General features: G+C 51.5%; 2 protein-coding genes across 2 annotated transcripts; both read left to right on the top strand.

The window, feature by feature from the left end:
- Positions 1-25: 25 nt before the first annotated feature.
- Positions 26-8,127, top strand: ddhd1b (DDHD domain containing 1b). Its single transcript, XM_086143193.1, has 13 exons — positions 26-1,578; positions 1,895-2,074; positions 2,185-2,313; positions 2,559-2,706; positions 2,799-2,908; positions 3,693-3,799; positions 4,245-4,501; positions 4,587-4,662; positions 4,839-4,988; positions 5,245-5,309; positions 5,392-5,570; positions 6,006-6,242; positions 6,443-8,127. The coding sequence occupies exons 1-13, from the start codon at positions 885-887 to the stop codon at positions 6,625-6,627; spliced, it is 2,517 nt and encodes an 838-aa protein (XP_085999319.1). The 5' UTR covers positions 26-884; the 3' UTR covers positions 6,628-8,127.
- Positions 8,128-9,317: 1,190 nt separating this feature from the next.
- On the top strand, positions 9,318-13,574 carry stxbp6l (syntaxin binding protein 6 (amisyn), like). Its single transcript, XM_086143205.1, has 7 exons — positions 9,318-9,517; positions 10,116-10,284; positions 11,280-11,410; positions 11,488-11,767; positions 11,848-11,946; positions 12,846-12,997; positions 13,109-13,574. The coding sequence occupies exons 2-7, from the start codon at positions 10,131-10,133 to the stop codon at positions 13,130-13,132; spliced, it is 840 nt and encodes a 279-aa protein (XP_085999331.1). The 5' UTR covers positions 9,318-9,517; positions 10,116-10,130; the 3' UTR covers positions 13,133-13,574.
- The last annotated feature ends 9,196 nt before the right edge of the window (positions 13,575-22,770 follow it).

Raw genomic sequence — 22,770 nt, 5'->3', positions numbered from 1 at the left:
TTATTTGGCACACGATTCAATTTTGGCGTTCGTAAAATGTATTGTAGCAAGTCACGGACGTTGGGATTTATGTTGATGCTTGTTTTCTGTGTGACTTTGGGGATGCTTGGAATTTTGTGGGTCTGCATGGTTTGGGTTGCAAGGAATTCTGGGTTGTTATTTTGTTTTTATTTTACCAGAAATTGAGCGGGAACAGTTAGTTGTATTGCAGGGTTGTGTGGCCAAAAACAGCTATTGCTTATTAAACGGACGTTTTACCGTCAACCAGGTGTTTTCCCTGACGAAAACGCTACAGCGTGTTAAAGGAGGTGTAAACTCCGCGGGGACGTGGTGCGGATATAACGATTTTAACGAGCGCGATTTGTCCGTTTGTTTGTCCGACCCGAAGGGAAACGTTTCTCTCAGCTTTAAATATTTTGACTTGACGCCGACGCAGGGTTTTATTTTGAAGGCACCAACCGGAAGTAGAATCAATCACCGGAAGCTTGACGAGGCGCTCGGCACATCACCCTAAGCTAGCATCTCCCACTAATCGGACCCGGCAGGGACCCGGCGGGGCACCGGGACGGGAGAATGACTGAGCGGGGAAGCCGCGGGATTCCTCTATCATTTGAAAATCTTTTTTTATATTATTTTACCACCGACAGGCGGGATGTTCCCGAAGCCGCATCCGTGATGTGAAGGGACGGCTGCGGTTGAAAAGAGGGCTCGGCGGGCAGATGTGTCCGGCGGGGGTGAGAGGAGCCGTTAACCCGGTGTTTGGCTAGGTGGGACGTCCAAGCTAACGTTATGCTCATTTTAAGCTACTTTAAAAATGTATTGAGTTACAATAATAATAATAATATATATAATAATAATAATAAAATAATACAAATAAAAGAACCATGAGTGACCCGGCGGCCGAGCCGCCCTTCCGCCAGCCCAGCTCGGACAATAACTCGGTTAGCAGCGGGGAGTGGGACCTGGCGAACGATGTGTTTGTGTCCGGCTACGACGACGAGAGTCCGGGGCCGTCGCTCCCCGTCGCCGGGGACCCGGAGCCGGCGCCCCCCGGCCGGGACAGACACCTGCCGCTGCTGCCCCAGGACGGCATGATGCTGGGCCTCACCGCGGAGGAGTTCTCGGACCCGTCCTTCTTGGACATGGATCCGAACTACGCCGAGAGTGACGGCGGCGTCGCGGCCAAGAAGCGGATCCGCTCCAACAGCTCCAGGCACCGGGGCGAGATCGTGACGGAGCTCGGGCCGGAGGAGGTCCGCTGGTTCTACCGGGAGGACAAGCGGGCGTGGAAGCCCTTCATCGGGCACGACTCGTTGAAAATAGAGACCGCCTACCGGAGGTCGTGCGAGCAGAACCCGGAGAGGGTCAAGCGGCCCGCAGACCCCCCCGAGGCCGAGGGTCCGGAGGCGGGTAGAGCCGGGGAGACCCCGCCGGAGGACGGAGCCTCCGCCCGGGCAGAGCCGCCGCAGGACGAGGCGAGGGAGCCGGAGGGCGCCGGCGGGGAGGCGGTGTGCGTCCGCGGGGGGCTGTACGAGGTGGACATCCGGGAGAAGGAGTGCTACCCGGTCTACTGGAACCGTGAGGACCACACCACATAGGATTATCAACAATATTAATAACCGAACCTGTATTTTTAGTTGTAACCATTTTTTACTCACATATAGTAAGTAGAATACAGTGTCAGACACAAGGCGGCACAGATCTGACCTTTACACACACATATACACACATTTAAATAGATACACTCCACTTGTACATGTATAATTTCAACACTTCTTTGGTTCTGATTCTCTGACACTGTTGACGTTAATACTCTTGCATGCATATATAAACACACACACACTTGTGACTTGAGTGAAAGGATTGTAGCTTACCCCCCTCCTCCCCCACACAGAGCAGGACCGGATCCCAGTGATGAGGGGCCAGTGGTTCGTGGACGGCACTTGGCTGCCGCTGGAGGAAGACGAGAGCGACCTGATCGAGCTGGAACACCTTGCCCGTTTCCGGGGGCAACAGATGAGGGACTCGTACGAGACGGAGGCGATGGCGGCGGCGGCGCTGGAGAGCAAGGACGGTGGGAGAGCGAAAGTGAATTGGAGAAATGTTGAATCGTAATCGGATTGGAAATCTTTGTACCTGGAGATGATCAGCCCCCCCCACTGAAAGATAACCGTGCCCCCCCAGCCATCCACAGCCTGAAGCTGAGCCGCAGCCACGTGGACTGGCACAGCGTGGACGAGGTCTACCTGTACAGCGACGCCACCACCTCAAAGATCGCCCGCACCGTCACACAGAAGCTGGGCTTCTCCAAAGGTAACCACGGTGACCAGGCCTGTGACCAGGGCTACCTGGACGTCTTCTAACTCAGAAAGCGTGATGGGGAACCCAGAAAGGAGAGGGGGTGATGGGGAGGAAGTGTTTGCAGTTACGGCCTGGCCCACTAGGGGGTTCTCTGAGCAGAACCAGATCTTCTGATCTTCTTCACGGTCAAACGGCCGTCGGTGCCTTCACCCTGCCGAGTGTCAGCGATACAGACGCGTGTCTTCTTGCGTCTCCAGCCTCCAGGAGCGGGACGCGCCTCCACCGGGGTTACGTGGAGGAGGCGGCCCCGGAGGACACACACCCCGAGACCACACACATCGTGTTTGTGGTGCACAGCATCGGCCAGAAGATGGACCAGGGCCGCATCATCAGGAACACCAGCATGTGAGACCACTGGGGGGCTCAGCAGTATCTGGGCACTGAGTGTACTGTGTGTACTGTGTGTACTGAGTGTACTATGTGTACTCTGCTGGTAGGATGAGGGACACGGCCCGGAAGATGGAGGAGAAGCACTTCCCCGATCGCGCCACGGAGCATGTGGAGTTCCTTCCGGTGGAATGGAGGTCCAAGCTGGTCCTGGATGGAGGTTAGATGCACCTCAAGGTGCCATCAGACAGTTTGAGCCTCCAAAGCATCCCATAATGCTCTGGGACTAGCAGTCTGGTCATGTGACCTATCACATTTTATGCTGCGTTCACGGACCGTCAGGATGATTGAAAATCATGATTTTCAGGCTTGTAAAATCAGGTTGTTGTTTTTTTTTTAACATGCTGACCTGGAAAAACATGAAATCTGCGTAAACATGATAAAGTACTCGAGCAGACCGCAGTCAGTAGGATGACTTCTCAGCCTGGGGTTGGAATAATCGCAGGGTCCCCGAAGGCATCACAGCTGTTGAACATCAACAGCGTTAACGGCCCAGAGGCTCGTCCCTGACAGTGTTTGAATGAGGCCTCTGCTCCGCATGTAGCTCAGTAACCATGGAAAGAAGCAGGATTCTGACTCTGCAGGGCAGATCTCAATCAAATGGAGTTTCTAACGCTATCAAACTCCTGAGGAGCAGCTACCATCCCTGAGCTGATTCTTCTTCATTTGCTTCTAATTTCCCATCATTTTTTCCAGAATGTGGGGAAAGGAATGGTTTAAACACGTGTTTCTTAGATTTTCTCCAAGTGTCGGAGCGTGAAGTAGACATTTGATTGAGGCATGCGATCACTCAGCCGTTGTGCTAAGCTAACCGGCAGCCATCAAAACAAGTTTATTTTCCGCGATGCTCTCGTTACGATACTTCAAATTAATTTCAGAAGAAGTAGAGCCGGACATACTAGTTACCATGTTACCAGCCTGCGGCGTGCTCTCCTGTCCCTCAGACACAGTGGACTCCATCACGCCGGATAAGGTGCGGGGCCTCAGGGACATGCTGAACAGCCGGGCCATGGACATCATGTACTACACCAGCCCCCTCTACCGGGATGAGGTGACGGACAGCACGTCTTCGGGCTCACCGTCCGACCTTTCCAGATGTGTTGCTGCTGGTTTGGTCCAGATCTCTGTTGTTGTTTACAGTTTTATGTGTGAAAATAGTTTCACAAATCACTGCTGGTACATTGTATCTGCGTGCACGTTGTACTCGATAGTTTAATGTGTGTTTGTTTATTGCACACTTATTTTGTTAATCTCAGCGTGGGAAAGTGACAAACATCTCCATTTCTGTGTGTGTGTGTGTGTGTGTGTGTGTGTGTGTGTGTGTGTGTGGTACTGGCAGAGAAATGGAATAAACAAACAAATAAATAAAGCTGACTTTAACTTCGACCATCAGCTAACTGATGCTACATCATCATGCTAACCGTCTGGAGAGTCTGTTCACACAGGATGTTTGTTTCTTAGCAAATTGTGAGGAATGTGTGTGTGTGTGTGTTTAGATCACACGGGGCCTGACCCTGGAGCTGAACCGACTCTACTCGCTCTTCTGCTCGAGGAATCCCGACTTCGAGCGTAGCGGCAAGGTGTCCATCGTGTCCCACTCGCTGGGCTGCGTCATCACCTTCGACATCCTGACGGGCTGGAACCTGGTGCGCTTCCACCACCAGGAGGCGTCCGACCCCGAGGACGACGCCGCCGTCTGGCCCGACTCGGAGGAGCGCCGCCTGCAGGAGCAGCTGAGGCTGACGAGGCTCAGGTACTTTACGGAGGAGGAGAACCAGGGAAGGGGAGGTCCTCCGTCCTGTCCCACACTCCCTAAGCTCTCTGTGTGTGTCCACCAGGCTCAGGGACCTGGAGGACCAGGTCCAGGGTCTCTGGAGTTTGTCCTGCGTCGCAGCGCCGGCCTTGAAGTTCAAGGTCATCCCTCATTCTCTCTCTCTGTGACCTCCACTTGTTTCTCCCCGCAAAATAAAAGCTCCTCCCAGTTATCCAAGGAATACTGTCGTTTTCTCTGGTGGAGAAATTGATGGAGTGTGGAGTCACGTTCCCTGATCTTAGGTCTCCTCTTCTTCCTGGTCCTCCTCCACCTCCAGGTGGAGAACTTCTTCTGCATGGGTTCCCCCCTGTCTGTCTTCCTGGCGCTGCGGGGAATCCGCCCGGGGAGCTCCGGGACGCAGGACCACATCCTCCCCACCTCCGTCTGCAAACGCCTCTTCAACATCTTCCACCCCACCGACCCCGTGGTGAGCCGCGGCCACACACACACACACACTGCCACCTTCATGGTGTGGGTTGAGGGTGGAGAACCTGCTCCTCTGATGGATGGAGAGCTGGATGAAGGTAGAAGGTGTCCTCCCATTCAGAGCCGCTCAGGCAGGAAGATGGCATTTAGTGGAGAAAAAAATGTAGAAGATCAGGAGGACGTCTTGCAACTCCAGCTGAGGTCCAGTAAGGAGGAGATCAACTGTTTTTGTATGTGTATGTGTGTGTGTGGTCCAGGCCTACAGACTGGAGCCTCTCATCCTGAAGCACTACAGCAACATCGCCCCGGTCCAGATCCACTGGTGAGTCTGGACGTCCGTGGTGTTAAATGGCGATCAGATATCTCAGACCTCCACGCAGCGACGCATCTGCCGCGCCCTGCAGGTACAACACCAGCAGCCCCACGCCGTACGATCAGATCCGCCCCACCCTCCTCAACGCCCCCAAGGAGCCGGCGTCGGTGTCGGACATGGAGAGCCCGCCCAGCCCCTGCACCTCCCCGCCCCCGGCCCGACGCCACTACGGGGAGTCCATCACCAACCTGGGCAAGGCCAGCATCATGGGTGGGTTCTCCTGCAGAGCCCACGGGCTCAAAGGTTCCTTACCTATTTGAGGGCAGCGCGGCGGTTAGCGCTTCCGCCTCGCAGCCAGAAGGTCCCTGGTTGGATTCCCAACCTTTCTGTGTGGAGTCTCCATGTTCTCTGGGTTCCTCCCACAGTCCAAACACATGTGAGTGCAGGATGAACGGTGTAGAAAATACTGCAGCTGCTTGAAGCTAATGCTAACGCTAACTCATTTAGAATTAGTACTAAACGTGTGGCGACCGTAAGTGGCTTTGGATAAAAGGGTCTGCCGAATGACTGCACTCTGTGTGCTAGAGAAGATTGATGGACTTCTCTGTGCATCAGGCTGATGGTGGAGCTCCACCCTTTCACTTCCTGTCGCCCGCTCTTGTGTCGGTGATCGTGCGAACCTACCGGCCCTTCTCCCTCCCCCAGGCGCCGCCAGCATCGGGAAGGGCATCGGAGGAATCCTGTTCTCCCGCTTCTCCAGGTCCAGCGGGCAGCCGGGCGGCGTGGAGGAGGAGCCGCCGGAGGACGAGGCGTGCGAGGAAGGGCCCGCGGAGGCCGAGGGGTCGGAGGGCGACGACAAGGACAAGGAGGTAGATGAGGAGACCACGGAGGCCGAGCCGGGCGTGTCCCAGACCACCGCTGCCAGCTTGGACCACACTTCCTGTAAGAAGCACTTCCTGTGCCGATCACACTTCCTGTGGACACCTGGGCGTAAAACTGGAGTGTCTGGAGGACCACCTTGGTGAGCACCTTAAAGAGGCCTGCTGCCATGTGACCATCATTCTGGTGTGTGTGTGTGTGTGTGTGTGTGTGTGTGTGTGTGTGTGTGTGTGTGTGTGTGTGTGTGTGTGTGTTCCCTCCAGTGGCACTAGACCGGCGCATCGACTTCGAGCTGCGTGAGGGCTTCGTGGAGAGCCGCTACCTGTCTGCGGTGACGTCGCACACGGCCTACTGGTGCTCCTACGACGTGGCCCTGTTCCTGCTCACCTTCATGTACCGGCCGCAGGAGGCCGCCGAGCCTGCAGAAGGCAGTGCGGATGCCTCCTGACACGGACACACACACACACACACACTTCTTCCTGACATCCAATCTCCATGTTTACTGTCACCTCCATGTGACCTCTGACCTTTGCCTGAACCCCAAGTGTCCTGCTTCTTCCTTCCAGAGAGGAGAGAACTTTCCTGTCGGTTGATGCGTCCATGATGTGCCATGTGATCTGAGAAGTGTGTGTGTGTGTGTGTTTGTGTGTGTTTTAACATGATTGACACTCAATGATCTCCAGCCTCTAACCTCATCAGTGTCTGTAGACCAACATCTTGACAGATCAGTTTCCATCCAGGTGTTTGTTTGAAAACATCCCCGCTGGAGACGTGATCATTCGAAGGCTTGCTGCAGCACGAGAGGCGTCCACATTGTCTTACATGAACTGAGAGCCGGAGGTCCTTCGGCGAGAAGGTCCCGGAGGAAATGCGACTCATGTCTCCATCTACGGATCTGTGCCAAAAGGATCATGTTTACATCGACGGACGAGCGGGTGATCTGGAAAACAAAACGGAGCCCAGACGTTTGCGACTCTGTCCTCGACCATGTGACCTTTCCCTGTCAGACGGGGGCTGAGCCAGGAACTCATGATATCGTCAGCCGTCCGGCGGCTCCGAGGGACCAACGGAGGAGCGAGGACAAAGGGAGAACCTGGTGAACGTGTGACGTCCTGGTCCTCAGCAGGGCAGCTCGGACTGTTTACTGTTCAGAGTGAAACCTCGGATTCATGTTCTCGCCTGACCTATAAAGTCTTTGTGTAGATGTTTGACTGGAGCTTCATTTAGCCCGGCATGGGACGACCGCACTATATCCACCTAGAGACCCAGCCCGTGGTCGCCGTGGCGACCCAGACCCTCGGCGGTGACCCCGCGTGCAGTCCAGCCCCTCCCCGCCCCGGAGCTCCAGGTGGTCTTGAAGACCAGGCATGGTATGTCCTCAGACGGGGACGGATGTCCTCGGCCCGTCAAGTTTAATTCATATCGTATTCTATCATCTAGAAAGAAATGAGCGTGACGGCGGCCACGTCGGGCTGAAATGTGCTCTGTCGTCACAGGTCTGTCAGATAATGTCAGCTTATGACGGCCGGGAAATGGAATTTAAAAATAGAAGTAATGTAAAGGGGCAGGACGTGGATTGTTGGGTGAGGAGGAGGTCAGCAGGGAGGAGCAGCGAATTTGTGGGACAATGGAGGAGACAAAACTCAGTATGGGGTTTAAGCACAAACACTCAGGGTGAAGAAAACATGGCGAGATATGGAGATGAAGTCCATTCATTCAAGAGAATAGTCCAAACACACAGAGCCGTCCCTGCAGGTTCACATCTCCTCAAAACCCCTTCAGCTCCGATGCTAACCGCTAACCAGCTAAGCGAGGTCCAGTGCACGGACGGGCGGTGCCACTAGAGGGCGCCGAGGAGGTGGTGAGAGCTAAAAAAAAGGATTTTTCATTTAATAGCGTTCCTTATTTTGATCAGGTTGCATCTAATGAAGTATCTGAACTAATCTCACACACACAGACTTTTCTGTCTTTCTCCTTGGTTTGTCCAAAAGCACTTTTGACACGTAGCTATGATTACACCACATTTTCTCGGCTGGATAAAGGAGAGCCGTCCTGCCCGAAGGAGCGTTTGCGGGCGGACACGCCATGGACTCCGTGCAGGATCGTGTGCATCCTCTCCGTGGAGGGCGCTGAAGACCTCTAGATCATGGGAATCATGTTAATAGGTACACTGCTGCTGGGAGCCAGCGCTTCCCTGATTTATCGCAACATGCGGGTTGTGATAAATCAGAACAACGGTGACCTTCTTCAGCGTCCCAACACCAGCCTCGGATGGACGCCATCTCCGCTCGTCCGCTCCCTCCTCCTCCGTCTCATTCGGGAGTGGCTTCTTTCCTCAGGGGTCAGTAAAGGTAAGATAAGATAAACTTTATTATTTATTCCCCGTGGGGGAAATTCTTTTGTCACAGCCGTGTAACAGTGATAGTATCAGTTAGACAATGGCCGTGAGAAGATAGCAAAAGACCTCTACAAATGAATAGACAGCAGAGAGAACAACAATAAAATGACAACAAGGGTAGGAACATAAACAGAGTGATGATAGCAATAACAAAAATAAACAAAAATAAGTGGGATGTGAATGGGTTGAGACCAACAAGGAGAAAAACAGGGCGTTCATACAGATATACACTGCTCCAAAAAATAAAGGGAACATTTCAATAACACATCCTAGATCTGAATGAATGAAATATTCTTGTTAAATACTTTGTTCTTGACCTAGTTGAATGTGCCGGCAACAAAATCACAACAAAATCATCCATAGAAACCAATCATATGGACCCATGGAGGTCTGGGCTCCAAATGAAAGAGGAAAAACACACTCCAGGCTGATCCAGCGTTGATGTAACGTCCTTAAAACAAGTCCAAATGGATCCGTGTTTCTTCCTAAATGGACAGTTTGTGTGATTGACCCGATAGACTTTTGAACAGTATATATGTATGTATGTATGTATGTATGTGTTTCAGGGTTGGTTCTGCGGCCTCGGAGAAGGAGGTCCGTCGACGCCGTGGCTGTTTCCGCCCCAAAAACACAAAGCGGTGTTGATGGCTCAAGCTAATCCCAGATGCGTGGCCCCCCCGGACTGAAAGCAGATTGTGTCGGTGTCATTTCCCCCCTTGATTTGTCGTCCCAGCGCGGCGGCCGGACCCGGCGGGACGCAAACAGAAGGTCACTGTTCTCCGGCCTCCACGTGAGCGCCCGACCTCCTTCAAAAGGGACGGCCGGACGGCGCCGCTCCAGAGCGAGGCGCGCCGCTCGGCCTCGGTGTGCCGCCGCGGAGATCCGCCCGACCTCGGGGAGTTACAGCCTGAGCCGACCGGAGGCAAGAGGACCAGCCGAGGTAACGTCCTTGGCGGTGGGGAGCGGGAGGATTTAGCACCGGAGGGGGGTTAATGTCACGACAACAGGTCAGTCGCACGGACGTGACCATCGGTGGAATGACTACGTCCTGTATTTGTTATCCTCGCTTCCTGTTAGTCGTCTCGTTATGTTTTGCTAAACTGTGACAAATCTCTCTACATTTCCAACCACGACCACTGGGGGCGCCGTCGAGCTCCTCACCCCAAGATCCTCACGGTCTCCATTTAATTCTTTTGAACAACGCTAGCTAGTGCCTGTAGTACCATGCCTGTTGTCATGGAAACACACTGTTACCGCGGAGAATACGGCTATACCGAGTATCGAGTGTGTATTTCCAGCCACATCCAAGGACATTACGTACAGATGAAGCCGTCCGACCATCTCATCCATCCATGTGTCCAACCATCCATTCATCCATTCATCCATCTGTCTGTTTGTCCATCTTTCCATCCATCTGACCATCCACACATCTGTCTGTCCATCATCCGTCCATCTGTACGTCCTTCTGTCCATCCATCCATCCATGCATCTATGCATCCATCCATCCATCTGTCCATGCATCCGTCCATCCCCTGCAGGTTGCCAGGACTACCATGAACATTCAGTCTGCCATCAGCAAAGATGTCTTTGTCCCGAGTGATGAGCGGCTGCTGGCGGCGGTGGAGGTGCGGAGGAGGAAGAGGAAGAGGATGTCCTTCCTGCCGGGCGGAGCCAAGGGGGACTACGACACCTTCATCTGTCTCTCAGGTCAGATCTTCTCTGTGGGGTTGTTTTTTATTTGCTAAGGGTGATGAAGATCCAACGTGTAGACACTCCAACCGACTAACCCGCAGAGATGTTTAGTAAGTGGCCGAGTGGCCGATCAACTAAACACCTCAGCGACCAAATGTCTGACCAGAACTGATCGGACAGGAGACGTTTTCAAAGAGCTTCACCAAATCAAGCTGCTCCAATGGAGCCGCAACTGGTGATTAGCCTAGCGGTGGCGCTAGTGGTTTTTGAGGGACCTCGATCGGGCTTTAATTTGGAAACAGCGCTGGGGTCATCTTCGGTTTCTAATTGGATGTTTTTGTCTTGGTGTGACGCTGCGGGTTAGAGAACCGGTACAAACCGGAACCAGGTCAAGACGCTATTATGGTTTTTAGTGTTTCCAGGCGTTTGTCAGCCGAAATCCTGGAGAAACGGTCTTATCAAGTGCTAGCTTGTTGTACCAGAAACTCTGCATCACTCTGAAGGTGTGAGGACCCACACGAGCTCCAGGTCGTGATCTTCTCCCGCTGGCCTCGGCCACGTTTGACACCGAAGCTTTAGTTTTTGGCCGTCCTCGCGCCGTTGTCGGCGCCCAGAATGGACTCTTTGTGTGGACGGAGCATCACAGCGGCCATTGTTTGGGAGGACGGCGAGGTGGCGGCGCTGCCAGGAGAGCCGGCGGTGGAGATGTTTGGAGGAGGGGTGGCTAGCGGGACTGGATTCGTACATCAAAACACACAACCTGACAGACGGGCCGATGAGGAAACATCCTTATAAGATGCGTCTCACCACGTTCTCTCCAGGTTCTTCTCCACACCATCTAAACACAGTCAGCTGAAGGCTTTAGATGTTCTCCAGGTGTGAATGAGAGTTGGGGTGTCTCCGCAGGCGCCCCTGTGATTGACAGTTGACGGATTAAACCCCGCCCCTCGCAGGCACGGGTGACGTCACGAGCGCTCTGACCAATCACGTGCCGTTCCCTCCTCGTGCAGTGACCAACACCAGGCCTCCGCAGCTTCTCATCACCAAGGTGAAGAAGTTCAGGGGCTCGTCCTCGTTCACCAGGAGGACCCGGCGGCCCGTGGACCAGCTGAGGCAGGTCAACGGCATCAACCCCAGCAAGGTGGGCCTCCTCAAACGTCCCGCTGGAGATCTTTGGAAGCCCCGTGTGACCGACCGGAAGCCGCTTGTGACCTCCAGGACAGCCCAGAGTTCGACCTGGTGTTCGACGGCGCCGCGGACCAGTGGACGGCGAGCTCCGCCGCCGAGAAGTGCATCTTCGTCCAGATCCTCTACCGCGCCTGCCAGACCTACCGGCAGGGGAAGGGAGGCGGCCCGGGAAGGGCGGAGCTTGTCGGCGTGGCGACGGCGAGTCCGGTCGACCTCCCGCCGCGCTCCGGATCCCTGCCGACGCGCCGCAAGAGCTGCGTTCCTCCCCGACAGACGGAGTTCGTCAACTGCCAGGCCAAACTCACCAGAGGTATCCCGCCGCCCTCGCGCCCGTCGGTTCGATTGACGGAGGGGCGCGTGACTCCGCCCCCTCACGCCACCTTCTTCCAGATGCCTCCGCCGTCAACCTGGTGATCTACCGCTTGAAAGCCTTCTGGACCCGCCTGAGGAGCCGGATGGTCGCCTACCGCCGGGCCTCGCTGGCTGGAGGTGAGGAAAAGGGGCTTATTTGGGTCCAGACATGCTTCGACTGAAGAGCGTCAGAATGGATTGGGTTTCGTTCAAGTCAGGCGGGGAAGATCTAAATAGAACAATAAAGAATAAAGTAGCCAAAAATACATTTAAAATAAAAGGAATGGTAAAGATCACAATGAAATATCTAAAGTGCCACACTTAATGCTACAATGCTATGCTAAGTGTAACGTCGCTCCACTTTTTGTCTAAACTCTATCGATGGACGGAGTGAAGCCGCCCCTCTTTGTGAAACCATCACCCTTCACGGGTGTGTGTGTGTGTGTGTGTGTGTGTGTGTGTGTGTGTGAGTGAGTGACCCGTCACCCCAAAACCCCCCCCGACTCCTTTGTGTGGGTCCATTGTCACCTCGTGGTGGCAGAAAGGCCTCTGTGTGTGTGTGTGTTTGTGTGTGTGTGATGTCAGCCTGATGAGAGGATACTTTGTTTATTTCGGGAGGAGGTGGGAGGGTTGGACCATTGTGAGGTGTGTGTGTGTGTGTGTGTGTGTGTGTGTGTGTGTGTGTGTGTGTGTGTGTGTGTGTGTGTGTGTGTGTGTGTGTGTGTGTGTGTGTGTGTGTGTGTGTGTGTGTGTGCGTGTGTGTGTGTGTGTGTGTCACCTCAGATGCACCTCTCCAGATACCCAACATGCAAATCTGTGCTGCTTCCTGCTGGACTGGCCAGATCCAGAGGTGTAGGAATCACACACACACACACACACACACAGATGACTACCTCAGAAGGGGGTAGTTTTTGTCATCAAAACCCTTACCTGTGTGTGTGTGTGTGTGTGTGTGTTTGTGTCTCTCTCTGTGTCTCCCTGTTATTCTGTGTGTGTGTGTGTGTGTGTGTGTGTGTGTGTGTGTGTGTGTGTGTCAGGGTCCCAGTCCACGCGCCGCCACCCGGTGTCGGAGGCGTTGCATCGCGTGCCGCTGCTGGTGGGTGAGCGTGGGGTCGGCCTGAGCCGGGTGGAGGATTCCACGGTGGAGCTGCTCCACAGGGCTCAGCGGCTCGCCGACACGGCCCACCAGGTGCACGTCTTAGCCCCGCCCACTCCCGTAGCCCCGCCCACACCCAATCCACACGTACTCAAGCCCTCCCGCGGTGTGTGTGTGTGTGTTTGTGTGTGTGTGTGCCCGCAGATGGCGCTGAAACACACCAAGTAGAGCCCGCCGAGCGTCCGGAGGAGGAAGATGAAGACGAGGCCTTCTGACCTGCAGAGGGGGACGACACACACACACGCCCCTGGTGACGTGGGTCGCCCCCGGCAACGAACCCTCGTGATTTTCAACGTGAAATTTCCATGTTACTTTAAATGTGTGTGTGTGTGTGTCCGTGTGGACATCTGTCTGCGTCCAGTCTGCAGTATCGTTCAGTCTGTGTGTGCGTGTGTGTGTGTGTGTGTGCGTGCGCCTATGTTTCGTTCAGTCTGTGTTGTGTGTGTGTGTTTGTGTTCAGTCTGTGTGTGTGTTGTTCATGTCGATCGTTTCCCTGTATTGCGCCCCCTAGTGGTCACAACTGGAATGACACCATGTTCAAACTAACAGGCAGTTTTGAACTTCTAACCCTTTGCTGTCATTTATGTCCATTAAAAGTCTAATTAGGAAACGTTGTTTTCATTCATTCATGAAAAATACCAATATTATATACGTTCACGTTTTTTTAAATAGAAAAAATATATTTTCCTTTTTAATGGAGGAGTGAATTTTCGTGTTATTTGAGCCTCCGGATCAGAAAACGCATAAAAATCACCCAAATATCACCCATAATCACACAAAAATAAACCCTTTGTGGATGTAGATCTATGAGATGTGTGATGACGCCTCACAGCTGGTGGGCTCTCTGACTCCTCGGTCCTACAGCCAGGTGGCAGTCAAACACCAGGCAGGACCTCCTCGGGCTCCTCAAGACTCTCCCATCAGGAGGGAAAAAGAAGAATTGATTTGTGATAAATTAGATTTTAAACGCACGGACTGACGTTGAAAACCACGAGATTTTCCACCCTTTCGTTCTTAGAGCCGAGACCTCCACGAGCCTCTCAGAGAGGCGGACACCCAGAAGGTCTACTCAGAGGAACCGCAGACCTTCAGAAGACGGGAGCTACAAATGAGACGGATGCCTTCGATCGGACCAAACCACGATCAATAACCTCGTGGGTCAGGCATCTGGAATGGAACTTCAGGAGAACCAACTCCAGTAGATACATGGCCTCAGTGTGTGTGTGTGTGTGTGTGTGTGTGTGTACAAAAAAAATTCTCTTCATTCATTCATTCATTCATGCAGGGTCACATGTTGGATGTGTGGAGCCAATCCACGCTGTCGGTGGGAAGGAGGCGGGGCTTAAATGCCTTCATTTTCAAACTTTTTCACTGAACCATCTGATGGAGACCACAACGTTGGTGACCGCCATGTTGTGTTAGATGGTCGTGTCCACCGCTGAAGGTCAGAAAGTCTTGCTCCTGACACGAATGAATGAATGAATGAAACGTGACCTCCAGATCTTTCCCTTCTGTCACGGAGGATCGTTTGTTTTCGTTGGCTTCCTGTTTGACTGACACACACTGAGGATACATCTTAGCCTTTGTGGCCACGGCGGCTAGCAGTTAAAGGAGCGTCTGCATTTCCTGGATGGCTGGAAGGCGGCAAGAAGCCGAGGTCATGCGGGCCACCGCCATCGTCCCTGCGGATCAGGGCGGAGGAGGGTGCAAGGAGTTATGCTAGGAGTTATACTGGGGCTTTGCTCGGCATTAAGCTAGGAGTTACGCTAGGAGTTTTGGTAGAGGTGATGCTAGAAGTTATGCCGGAGGCTGGGAATTATGCTAAGAGTTATGCTAGGAGTTATGTTAGGAGTTTTACTAGGGGTCATCTCGGAGTTATGCCAGTGGCTCTGCTAGGAGTGATGCTAGGGGTTATGTTCGCAGCGATGCCGGGAGTTTTGGCGGGTGTTATGCTAGGGGTCATGCTAAGAGTTATACCAGGAGTTATGCTAGGAGTTGTGTTAGGAGTTATGCTGGAGGCCATGCTGGGAGTTATGGCTAGGAGTCATGTTAGGAGTTTTACTCAGTGTTATGGTGAGTGTCATGCTAGGAGTTATGGTGGGTGTTGTGCTAGGGGTTCTGCTGGGAGTTATGGCTAGGAGTTCTGTTTGGAGCTATGCTAGAGGTTATGCTAGGTGTTATAGTAGGGGCTTTGCTGGGAGATATGGTAGGAAATATGCTAACCGGCTGTAAAAATTCAGAAAAGACATCTGCTGAGGAAGAATTGACGTTGAGGGCGGGGCTTATTACATCATCGCTAGCAAGAGAGCTAGCATTAGCATCCAGAAATGGCCACCAAATATGTCATAGTTTGTTTTTAAAAGTCCATCCAAGACATGTTCTGCTCTTGTAACTGTGGAACCCCATGTCCTGGTCCTTCTTCACGCCCAGTATAAGTGGAAATATAGAGAATTCTGGATGATACGGCGGTGTATTTCTTTCTGCGCTTCCCACCTTCTTTCTGCTTTGAATTTGTTTTTCTCCCCCCTGAGCGTCTGTTACTCGGGAGATAAACGGCACAGCCCTCAAAGTACGAGGCCGTTAGTCCGTCATGGCCGACGGCGTGCCAGCGGTCGCACGACAGCCACATCTGTCACCCACATCTGGAGCCCGGCGCCGTCGGACCGCGTTCATTCAGAAATCGGAGGAAGGGGTCTGCGCGGCGGGAGGATGCGGAGGCCGCGGGCCACGTGACGGCGGCGCCGGCGGCGGCGGCGGTGGGTAGGGGGATTAGGGTCGCATGTTCGGTGCAAACCATTGGGGGGCTGCTGAAAGTGGAGCAGAAGGGTGTGTCTGCGTGTCCCTGGCAACTGTGACGATGGGATTGTTATCGTTATTGTAATTATAAGAATATGAGGGTTTGCAGAATTATGGTCATGAGAAAAACTGATTTGTTTTGGTCTTTTTTTTCATTATTATGAATTTTCTTAAAAAGCTAAAGATAATTTTCTTCCCTAAATGTATTTCATATATTTCATATATATTGTATTTTTTTAATTTAGTTTAACTTCATCTAATCACATTTTATTTATACTATTAAAACAATGGAAACAATGACTAAATAACAATAAGTTGAAATAGTAATGATAATAACGATAATAAGAGAAGTAGAAGAATAACAACGACAATAATAATCATAATAAAAATAATAGAATTATGATAACAACAATGATAAAATTTTAACAAAAAGATGATAAAACAACAGTAACAATAATATGATATGAGATAAAATTGTTGTGGAGGTTGTGTGAATGTGTTTAATAAGATAAACTATTGATGATCATAGTAGTGATAATTATAAAATAACAATTATAAAATGGAAATAACAATCAGGCTGATATTGATATTAATAATGATAAACTAATGTCTATGATAGAATGAATAATGATAATGTTGCCTTACTATTTAAAAAAAACTAAAACTAAAAAATAAATAGCGGCTCCGGCTCCTTTGTGCCTGTCCAGGCAGGATAGACACCGCAGATAATATATGAGTAATAATACAATATTTAAATTTACATTTTGAATTTCAATTTCTTTTGTGGTCACCACTGAAAGTATTTCTTCTGATTATTTTTTCTTGTTTTTATTGTTCTATTCATTGTGTTGTCTGTGTTGAAGCCCCCACATGCAGTTCCAGTTGTGGCCACTAGAGGGCCGAGAGATTTGCTGGTCCAGACCTTCACCTTCTCCTCCAGCAGGACCTGATGTCTTCTGAGCCGAGACTCCCAGGCGAGACGAACGGGTTTTAGTTTTCCACCGATGGTGGAAGTGGGCGAAGGTCATCCTGGTCCAGGCTGGAGGTGACGGAGGTGTGGAGCTCAGACCTACAGGAGATCCTCCCAGCAGTTTGAACAAACATCCTCAGATGAGATGAAACCAAGAAGAATCCAGATTCTACATCTGAATCCACAGGGTGAACACAGTCAGCCTGAAGGGCTCGTGAGAGGTGGATGATGGATGGATGGATGGATGGATGGATGGATGGATGGATGGATGGATGGAGGAGTAGACGAGTCTACCAGAGACCATTGTGTTTTAAATCTGACTTGACTTTGCAGCTCCCCTGCTGGGGGAGCAGGGGTGTGTGTGTGTGTGTGTGTGTGTGTGTGATTATGTAATGTATTTTGGTGAATGGGTGTGTTTTACCAGCGGTGGCCCATCTGTGTGTCAGAGACCAGGACGCCGCCGCCGCCGTCCTCGCCTCTCCGCCATTTCACCTCCGGCTGCCATTTTATCCTCGGCCGTCTCACCTTGCAGGAGACACCTGGACCAGGTTCTTCCAGGAACCTTCAGGAGAAACTCTGAACCGACCCTGAACCGTCCAGACGTGCCCCTGTGATTGGTCAAGGGTGAACCCCCTCACGACTCTCGTCCAATGGCGGCAGGAATTGGCTGCAGCACCCTGCAGGCAGGAGAAGCAGTGTATCATGAATGAATGAATGACCACACACACACACACACACACACACACACACACACACACACACACACGCACTTGTATTGAAACCTGAACCTTTCTTCCCCAGAAATGGAGCTCCAGGAGCAGGAACCCATGGAGACCTTCACCTCTGGAGCAGAACCTCCTCCAGGAGGACAAGTACTGTGAAACCTTATTCACTAGATTGTTTAAACAGTATTTAATTTAATTGATTTTCTGATTTAAAATAAAACAAAATCAAATCAAATCAAATCAAATAAATTAAATTGAATTAAATTAAATTAAAATAAATTAAAATAAATTAAAATAAATTAGAATAAAATAAAATAAAGTAAGTTTAATTAAATAAAATTTCATGTAATTTAATTTTATTTGTCTTGTGAACTGGTCATGAAAGTGCCGCTTGGAGCTTCGCTCGCCGCCGTCACCTGTTGTTTTTGTCGCCGCGGTGACATCTCAGGAGGACGGGCGCGTCGCTCGGGGTGAAGCCCCGCCCCCGGCGCGGCCCCGGCGGGCCAACGGCGGCCGGCTTTAGCCCCGAACCGCTGTCCTACTTCACCTGAAAAAAACAATGAGCCTGAGCGGCAGCTGCTAATCCCATAATCCACACATGATTAAAGAGGCCAGACACAATCAGGCTGCGGCGCAGGGGAACGCCCTCCCAGAGGCACCTGGCCGCCGCCGCGGGACGCTCAGGCCGACGGGTACGACACCTGGACCTGCACAACCTCATTCCTTTTTGAGGAAAGTCGCAGTGTCACGCAAACATGTGCAAACTCAGATTTTCCAAAATATGCACGTCTCTTGATGAATTTTATCTTTTCCCCCTTTTTTTTTAATCCCATTTTCACATCCAGACTTTCAGATCGTGAGCCGAGTGTTTCCACTTTTGTTTTGGTAAACCCTGCAGTGATTTGAGCGGGACGTCGCTGATTTATATTTATACTTATATTTATCTGAAAATGTTCAAAGCCCCATTGGTGGTGTCCATAATGAACAGATTCAAAAAAAGCTTTTATTGTGAAACCCCAAAGGGACATTCTTCCCATTTCAACGCTGCTAATTAGCTTAGCTAATGGTTAGCTTATGAATGGTTGTCTATGGTAAGTGTTAGCCTGCGTCTGACAGTCTCTCTCACACGTGCTGAAGTAATAAGTTTGCAAATTAGATCTACGAGGAAACACTGTGGAGACACACACACACACACACACACAGTGCATGCTGATGCCCCTGCAGGTGGAGCTAAGGTCAAAGGAGGGTTCAAGCCGAACTTTTTCTGGCCAACCTGTTAATCCCGGACCTGTGGGAGCCAGGAAAGGTCACACACACACACACACACACACACACACACACACACACACACACACACAAAAAAATGGGCCATTCTCCATCCCAAATGGCCGCTGCCCTCCAGGTGTCGGCACTTTGCATCCTGGGACGTCGCCGCCGATTATTCACAGAGCGACGGTCTGTCGCCGCCGGCAACCAGCCGTCAGCGGGACCTCCGGTCATGTCGCGCGGGAGAGGGGGCGGAGCTACAACTGCACACATCTGTTCTTGTGTGTGTGTGTGTGTGTGCGTGCCATAATTTCAGAATCATAATTATATCTAATATCTGATAAACCTTCAAGTCATTTGTTTTCAAAATTATTTTGAATTTTGTTATTGCAGATTTTTTTGTACAACAACAACAAGGCGGAGGAGGGGATGGAGAACATCGGCGTTGACCTTTGACCTCTGACGCTCATTAGCTGATTCTAGGAGGGCCAAAGCATCATTGGAGATTGGTGAGTCCTGGGAGAAGCTTCTCTTGCTACTTCCTGGATGGAGGTGTTTCGGGTTTTAGAAGCTAGCAAGCTAACAGCAACCCATCGCTTAGCGTGGGCAACACTAGCAACATTAGCATGGGCGCTACGCTAACACAGATAACTCGTGTTCGCACGTAAATGTGCAACGTAAATGTGCAACGTTACCGTCATTGTGTCTCCCCGGCTCTCTGCTTGGACGTCGGCCGCACCTTGCACTCCTCCCTGGAGACGTTTCCATGGTAACCTGTTCTGTTTGTTTTTTTTTTCCATCAATTTTCATCAGCACAACCCAGGCGGCTTCCAGAAATCAGCCATAAATCTCCGGGACAAGTGGACTCCAGGTAATCAGGCCTCAAGGACCTCCGACCCGGCGCACCACACCCCATGCATGGAGATCCAGGGCCGCTTCTGAAAGTTCTGGTGCGGCCACCATCCAGAAGAGGTGAACATTCTCGGGGGGGGATCTGTTTGTCATGCTAGCTGCTAGCAATGCTAGTTGTGTTATATCCCATAAAACACCCTGTAAACAGATGGATTTCATCCTCCACCCTTCTTCTTCGGCCCTGAGAGCTGGTCCAGGAAGATGGCCGCCGCCTAAAAGTGTTGTTTGTGTGTGTGTGTGTTTGTGTGTGTGTGTGTGTGTGTGTGTGTGTGTGTGTGTGTGTGTGTGTGTGTGTGTGCTGAGGGCAGCACAGGTTTTTGATTCATTTGACAGCCGTCACAATCTTATAGCGAAGAATGGAAGCATCCATCCGGCTCAGATGAAAATCCCCCTCCTCCGTCACACTCGGACGGCCGCCGCCTGAAGAAGGTGTTTTATGGACATTATAACTTTATGTCCGAACTCCACATTCAGCAGAAGTGCGACGGAGCAGGCTGGTCTGGAGCTCCTCCTCACCGGGAGCGCAGGTCAGCCAACGCAACCGGCTCACCTGGCCTGACCTTCAACTGTCCCACGGGTGCACAGACTCACGCTGAGAGAACATGGTGAGAACATTGACACACACACACACACACACACACTGAGGCTCCTCGCTACAATGTAATTAATCCCAAGAACACACACCGAAAATATTCAGTATGTTTTCCCGCCCTGTTGCTAAGGCTGGTGGTTACTGGTTGCTGGAACGAGCTCACACACTCACACACACACACACACACACACACACACATGCAGAGGGTGAGTGATGGGATTAGTAGTAGAGTGCACGGCTGCCTGCTATATGTAGTGATGATGATGATGGGCTGCTTGCTAATCTACTTAAAGTGTATCCCAGTGAGGATTAGGCTCCCTGAATGGCCCGGACCTTCTCAGGATCTTACTGTCAGCCGGCTTTTACACACACACACACACACACACACACACACACACACAGACACACACACGCACACCAGTTTCATAACCCAGAGGCTTGCACCTAAAATCCAGTGTGAAGTGCATACATTTCACCCTTTTATTTTGAAGTTCTCCTCAGGGCTGCCGCCATGTTTGTAGTCTTTTGGACAAATGGTGTTTCAAATTCAATTGATTTTTTTTCCCCCCGATCAGAAGGGAAAAAGGGAAGGTCAGAGTCTTTCCAATGATATATATGACTAACATTTATATGTCACCTACTTTGCTGTGCGGAGCCTGGTTGCTATGGTTATCACGTACGCCTGTGCATCCACAGGTTTTGGGGTAATTCCTCAAAATCCCTTCATTACCAGGGCAGCACCTCTGACTGACAGCTAATCCAACGGGGGTTCGAAAAGGAAAAGTAGCACTGAAAGCGATGCCGCTCCGCTGAACTGGAAGCTAACTGTAGCTAGCTGCTAGGTTGCTAGCAACTTTGGTAGCGCGATAATCTGGGTGGATTCTGTAGACGCTCTCCAGGTTCTCCATCATCTTCCCACAATCAGTGCAGAACGGTCAGATGTGCCCACATGGTTGACGGACGGTCGGTTCCGGTTAAGCCCCGCCTCCCGGCCCGGTGTCCCCCTGCGATTGGCTCCTGCGTGCAGGACAAGCGATCCAGGCAATGAATGGATGAATGAAAGATGAGCTCCCGCTATCGATGTCTTCCAGGATCCAGGACGTGATAAGACCTCAGGTCCCAAGAGGAGATGTCGCTGGGTGCCGCAGTGTCTCTGGACAGGAGGTCTGGAGCTGCATCTCCATTAGCTTCAGACCAGGTGTTTGGGACAGGGGTGGGGACGTGACCTGAAGGAGGGTCCTTCTGGGCGGAGACACTCCCAGGATGGAGGAACCCACTGCCCCAGAGTTTGGAGCTACGTTAATGCTATTAGCTCGAGCTAGCTGCGTACATCCAGGTACCACAAGGAAGCAGCATCTCCGGTGCGACCCATCAACTAAAGTCCCGAGCTGCAGCTCTTGTGGGTTACTTAGAAGGTCAGAGAGGTGACCCAACCTCAAAGATACAGTGAGGAAGAGCTCTGAGGGAATATGTAGCCTGTAGCGTTTGTGCCCTTCCTCTGAAGGATATGCTCTCCTTACTGGGTACCACACTTCTCTGGACTGCACCTTATTAGAAAAAATATCATCCGACTGAATTAGCCTCTTGCCTGTTGCATGTGTGCAGCAAGAGCCGCCGTCTCGTTCCACGGCAGAAGGTAAAGAACCTCTGTCCTGGGCGCAGACAGGATACTGAAGAGTGGAGTTCACCTCAAACCCAGGCGGGTCAGCAGCCCCTGTCAGAACGGGGTGTCGGAAACCCTCCCGAGGCCCGGACACAAACACGAAAACAGGCCGAGCGGGGAAATGGCATCCGGCGGGCGGCAGGTGCTTTTGAATTTTTAAAATGTGATGGGTTTTCAGAGCTAAAAGTGGACATGAGCCGTCTGGGACGGGAGGAGTGACGGGTCTGCAGGAACAGAGAAGGAACGGGAAGTAAAACACGGCAATGCGGGGAATGAGAGTGGAAAGTTAGGAAGGCACAAAGGCGTTCTATAGCGTATCTATAGCTGTCACTGGACCGGTCCACTGCAGGGCTACATGCAACCATTCACCCTTTTGTTCACACCTTTGGGTAATTTTGGGTTCCCCCGTGAACCTCCTGCATTTATTTGGACAGGTTCTCAGCCAGGAACCTGGAGAACTCCCCACAGAAAAGCTCCCTTTTACACAAAAACAAACGCAGAAAGCTCTGTGAGCCAAGAGGTGACATCAGCTTGTTCGAGGACTGATCTTAGTTATGCTAATGGAGGCTATTGTTAGCTGGTGTTGAAAATAGCAGCGTTATGAACATATTAAAATACATCCAAGGGAAAGATTTGTGAGTGTCACACCGGTTCTTTCATTCCAGAGCGACGGACAGTCGGGCGTGGCGTTTCGGACGTTAGCAAAGCAGGCTAACCGACTCTGGCTAACCGGTAAGTGGTTCCCAAAAAAATCCAAACATTCATTGACATATTATTTTTGCTGGTCAGGAAGTGGTTAAAAAACAGGCGTAAACATTGTTAGAGCATTGTTTCCACACCAAATGTAAACGTACATGATGCTAGTATTAGCTACTTAGCTAA

Source organism: Fistularia commersonii, chromosome 36 (assembly GCF_037954325.1).
Source record: "Fistularia commersonii isolate RoL2024-O1a breed Wild chromosome 36, RoL_Fcom_v1.0, whole genome shotgun sequence".
Taxonomy (NCBI): domain Eukaryota; kingdom Metazoa; phylum Chordata; class Actinopteri; order Syngnathiformes; family Fistulariidae; genus Fistularia; species Fistularia commersonii.
This window is presented reverse-complemented; position numbering and strand designations above follow the sequence as displayed.

What these genes read in the sequence shown, in the direction of transcription:
- ddhd1b (XM_086143193.1), top strand. Translation starts at nt 885, where the DNA reads ATGAGTGACCCGGCGGCCGAGCCGCCCTTCCGCCAGCCCAGCTCGGAC. An exon ending in GGCGCTGGAGAGCAAGGACG is followed by an intron (nt 2,075 to 2,184) that starts GTGGGAGAGCGA and finishes GTGCCCCCCCAG; the next exon opens with CCATCCACAGCCTGAAGCTG. An exon ending in ATCATCAGGAACACCAGCAT is followed by an intron (nt 2,707 to 2,798) that starts GTGAGACCACTG and finishes CTCTGCTGGTAG; the next exon opens with GATGAGGGACACGGCCCGGA.
- stxbp6l (XM_086143205.1), top strand. Translation starts at nt 10,131, where the DNA reads ATGAACATTCAGTCTGCCATCAGCAAAGATGTCTTTGTCCCGAGTGAT. An exon ending in ACGGCATCAACCCCAGCAAG is followed by an intron (nt 11,411 to 11,487) that starts GTGGGCCTCCTC and finishes TGTGACCTCCAG; the next exon opens with GACAGCCCAGAGTTCGACCT. An exon ending in TCGCCGACACGGCCCACCAG is followed by an intron (nt 12,998 to 13,108) that starts GTGCACGTCTTA and finishes GTGTGCCCGCAG; the next exon opens with ATGGCGCTGAAACACACCAA.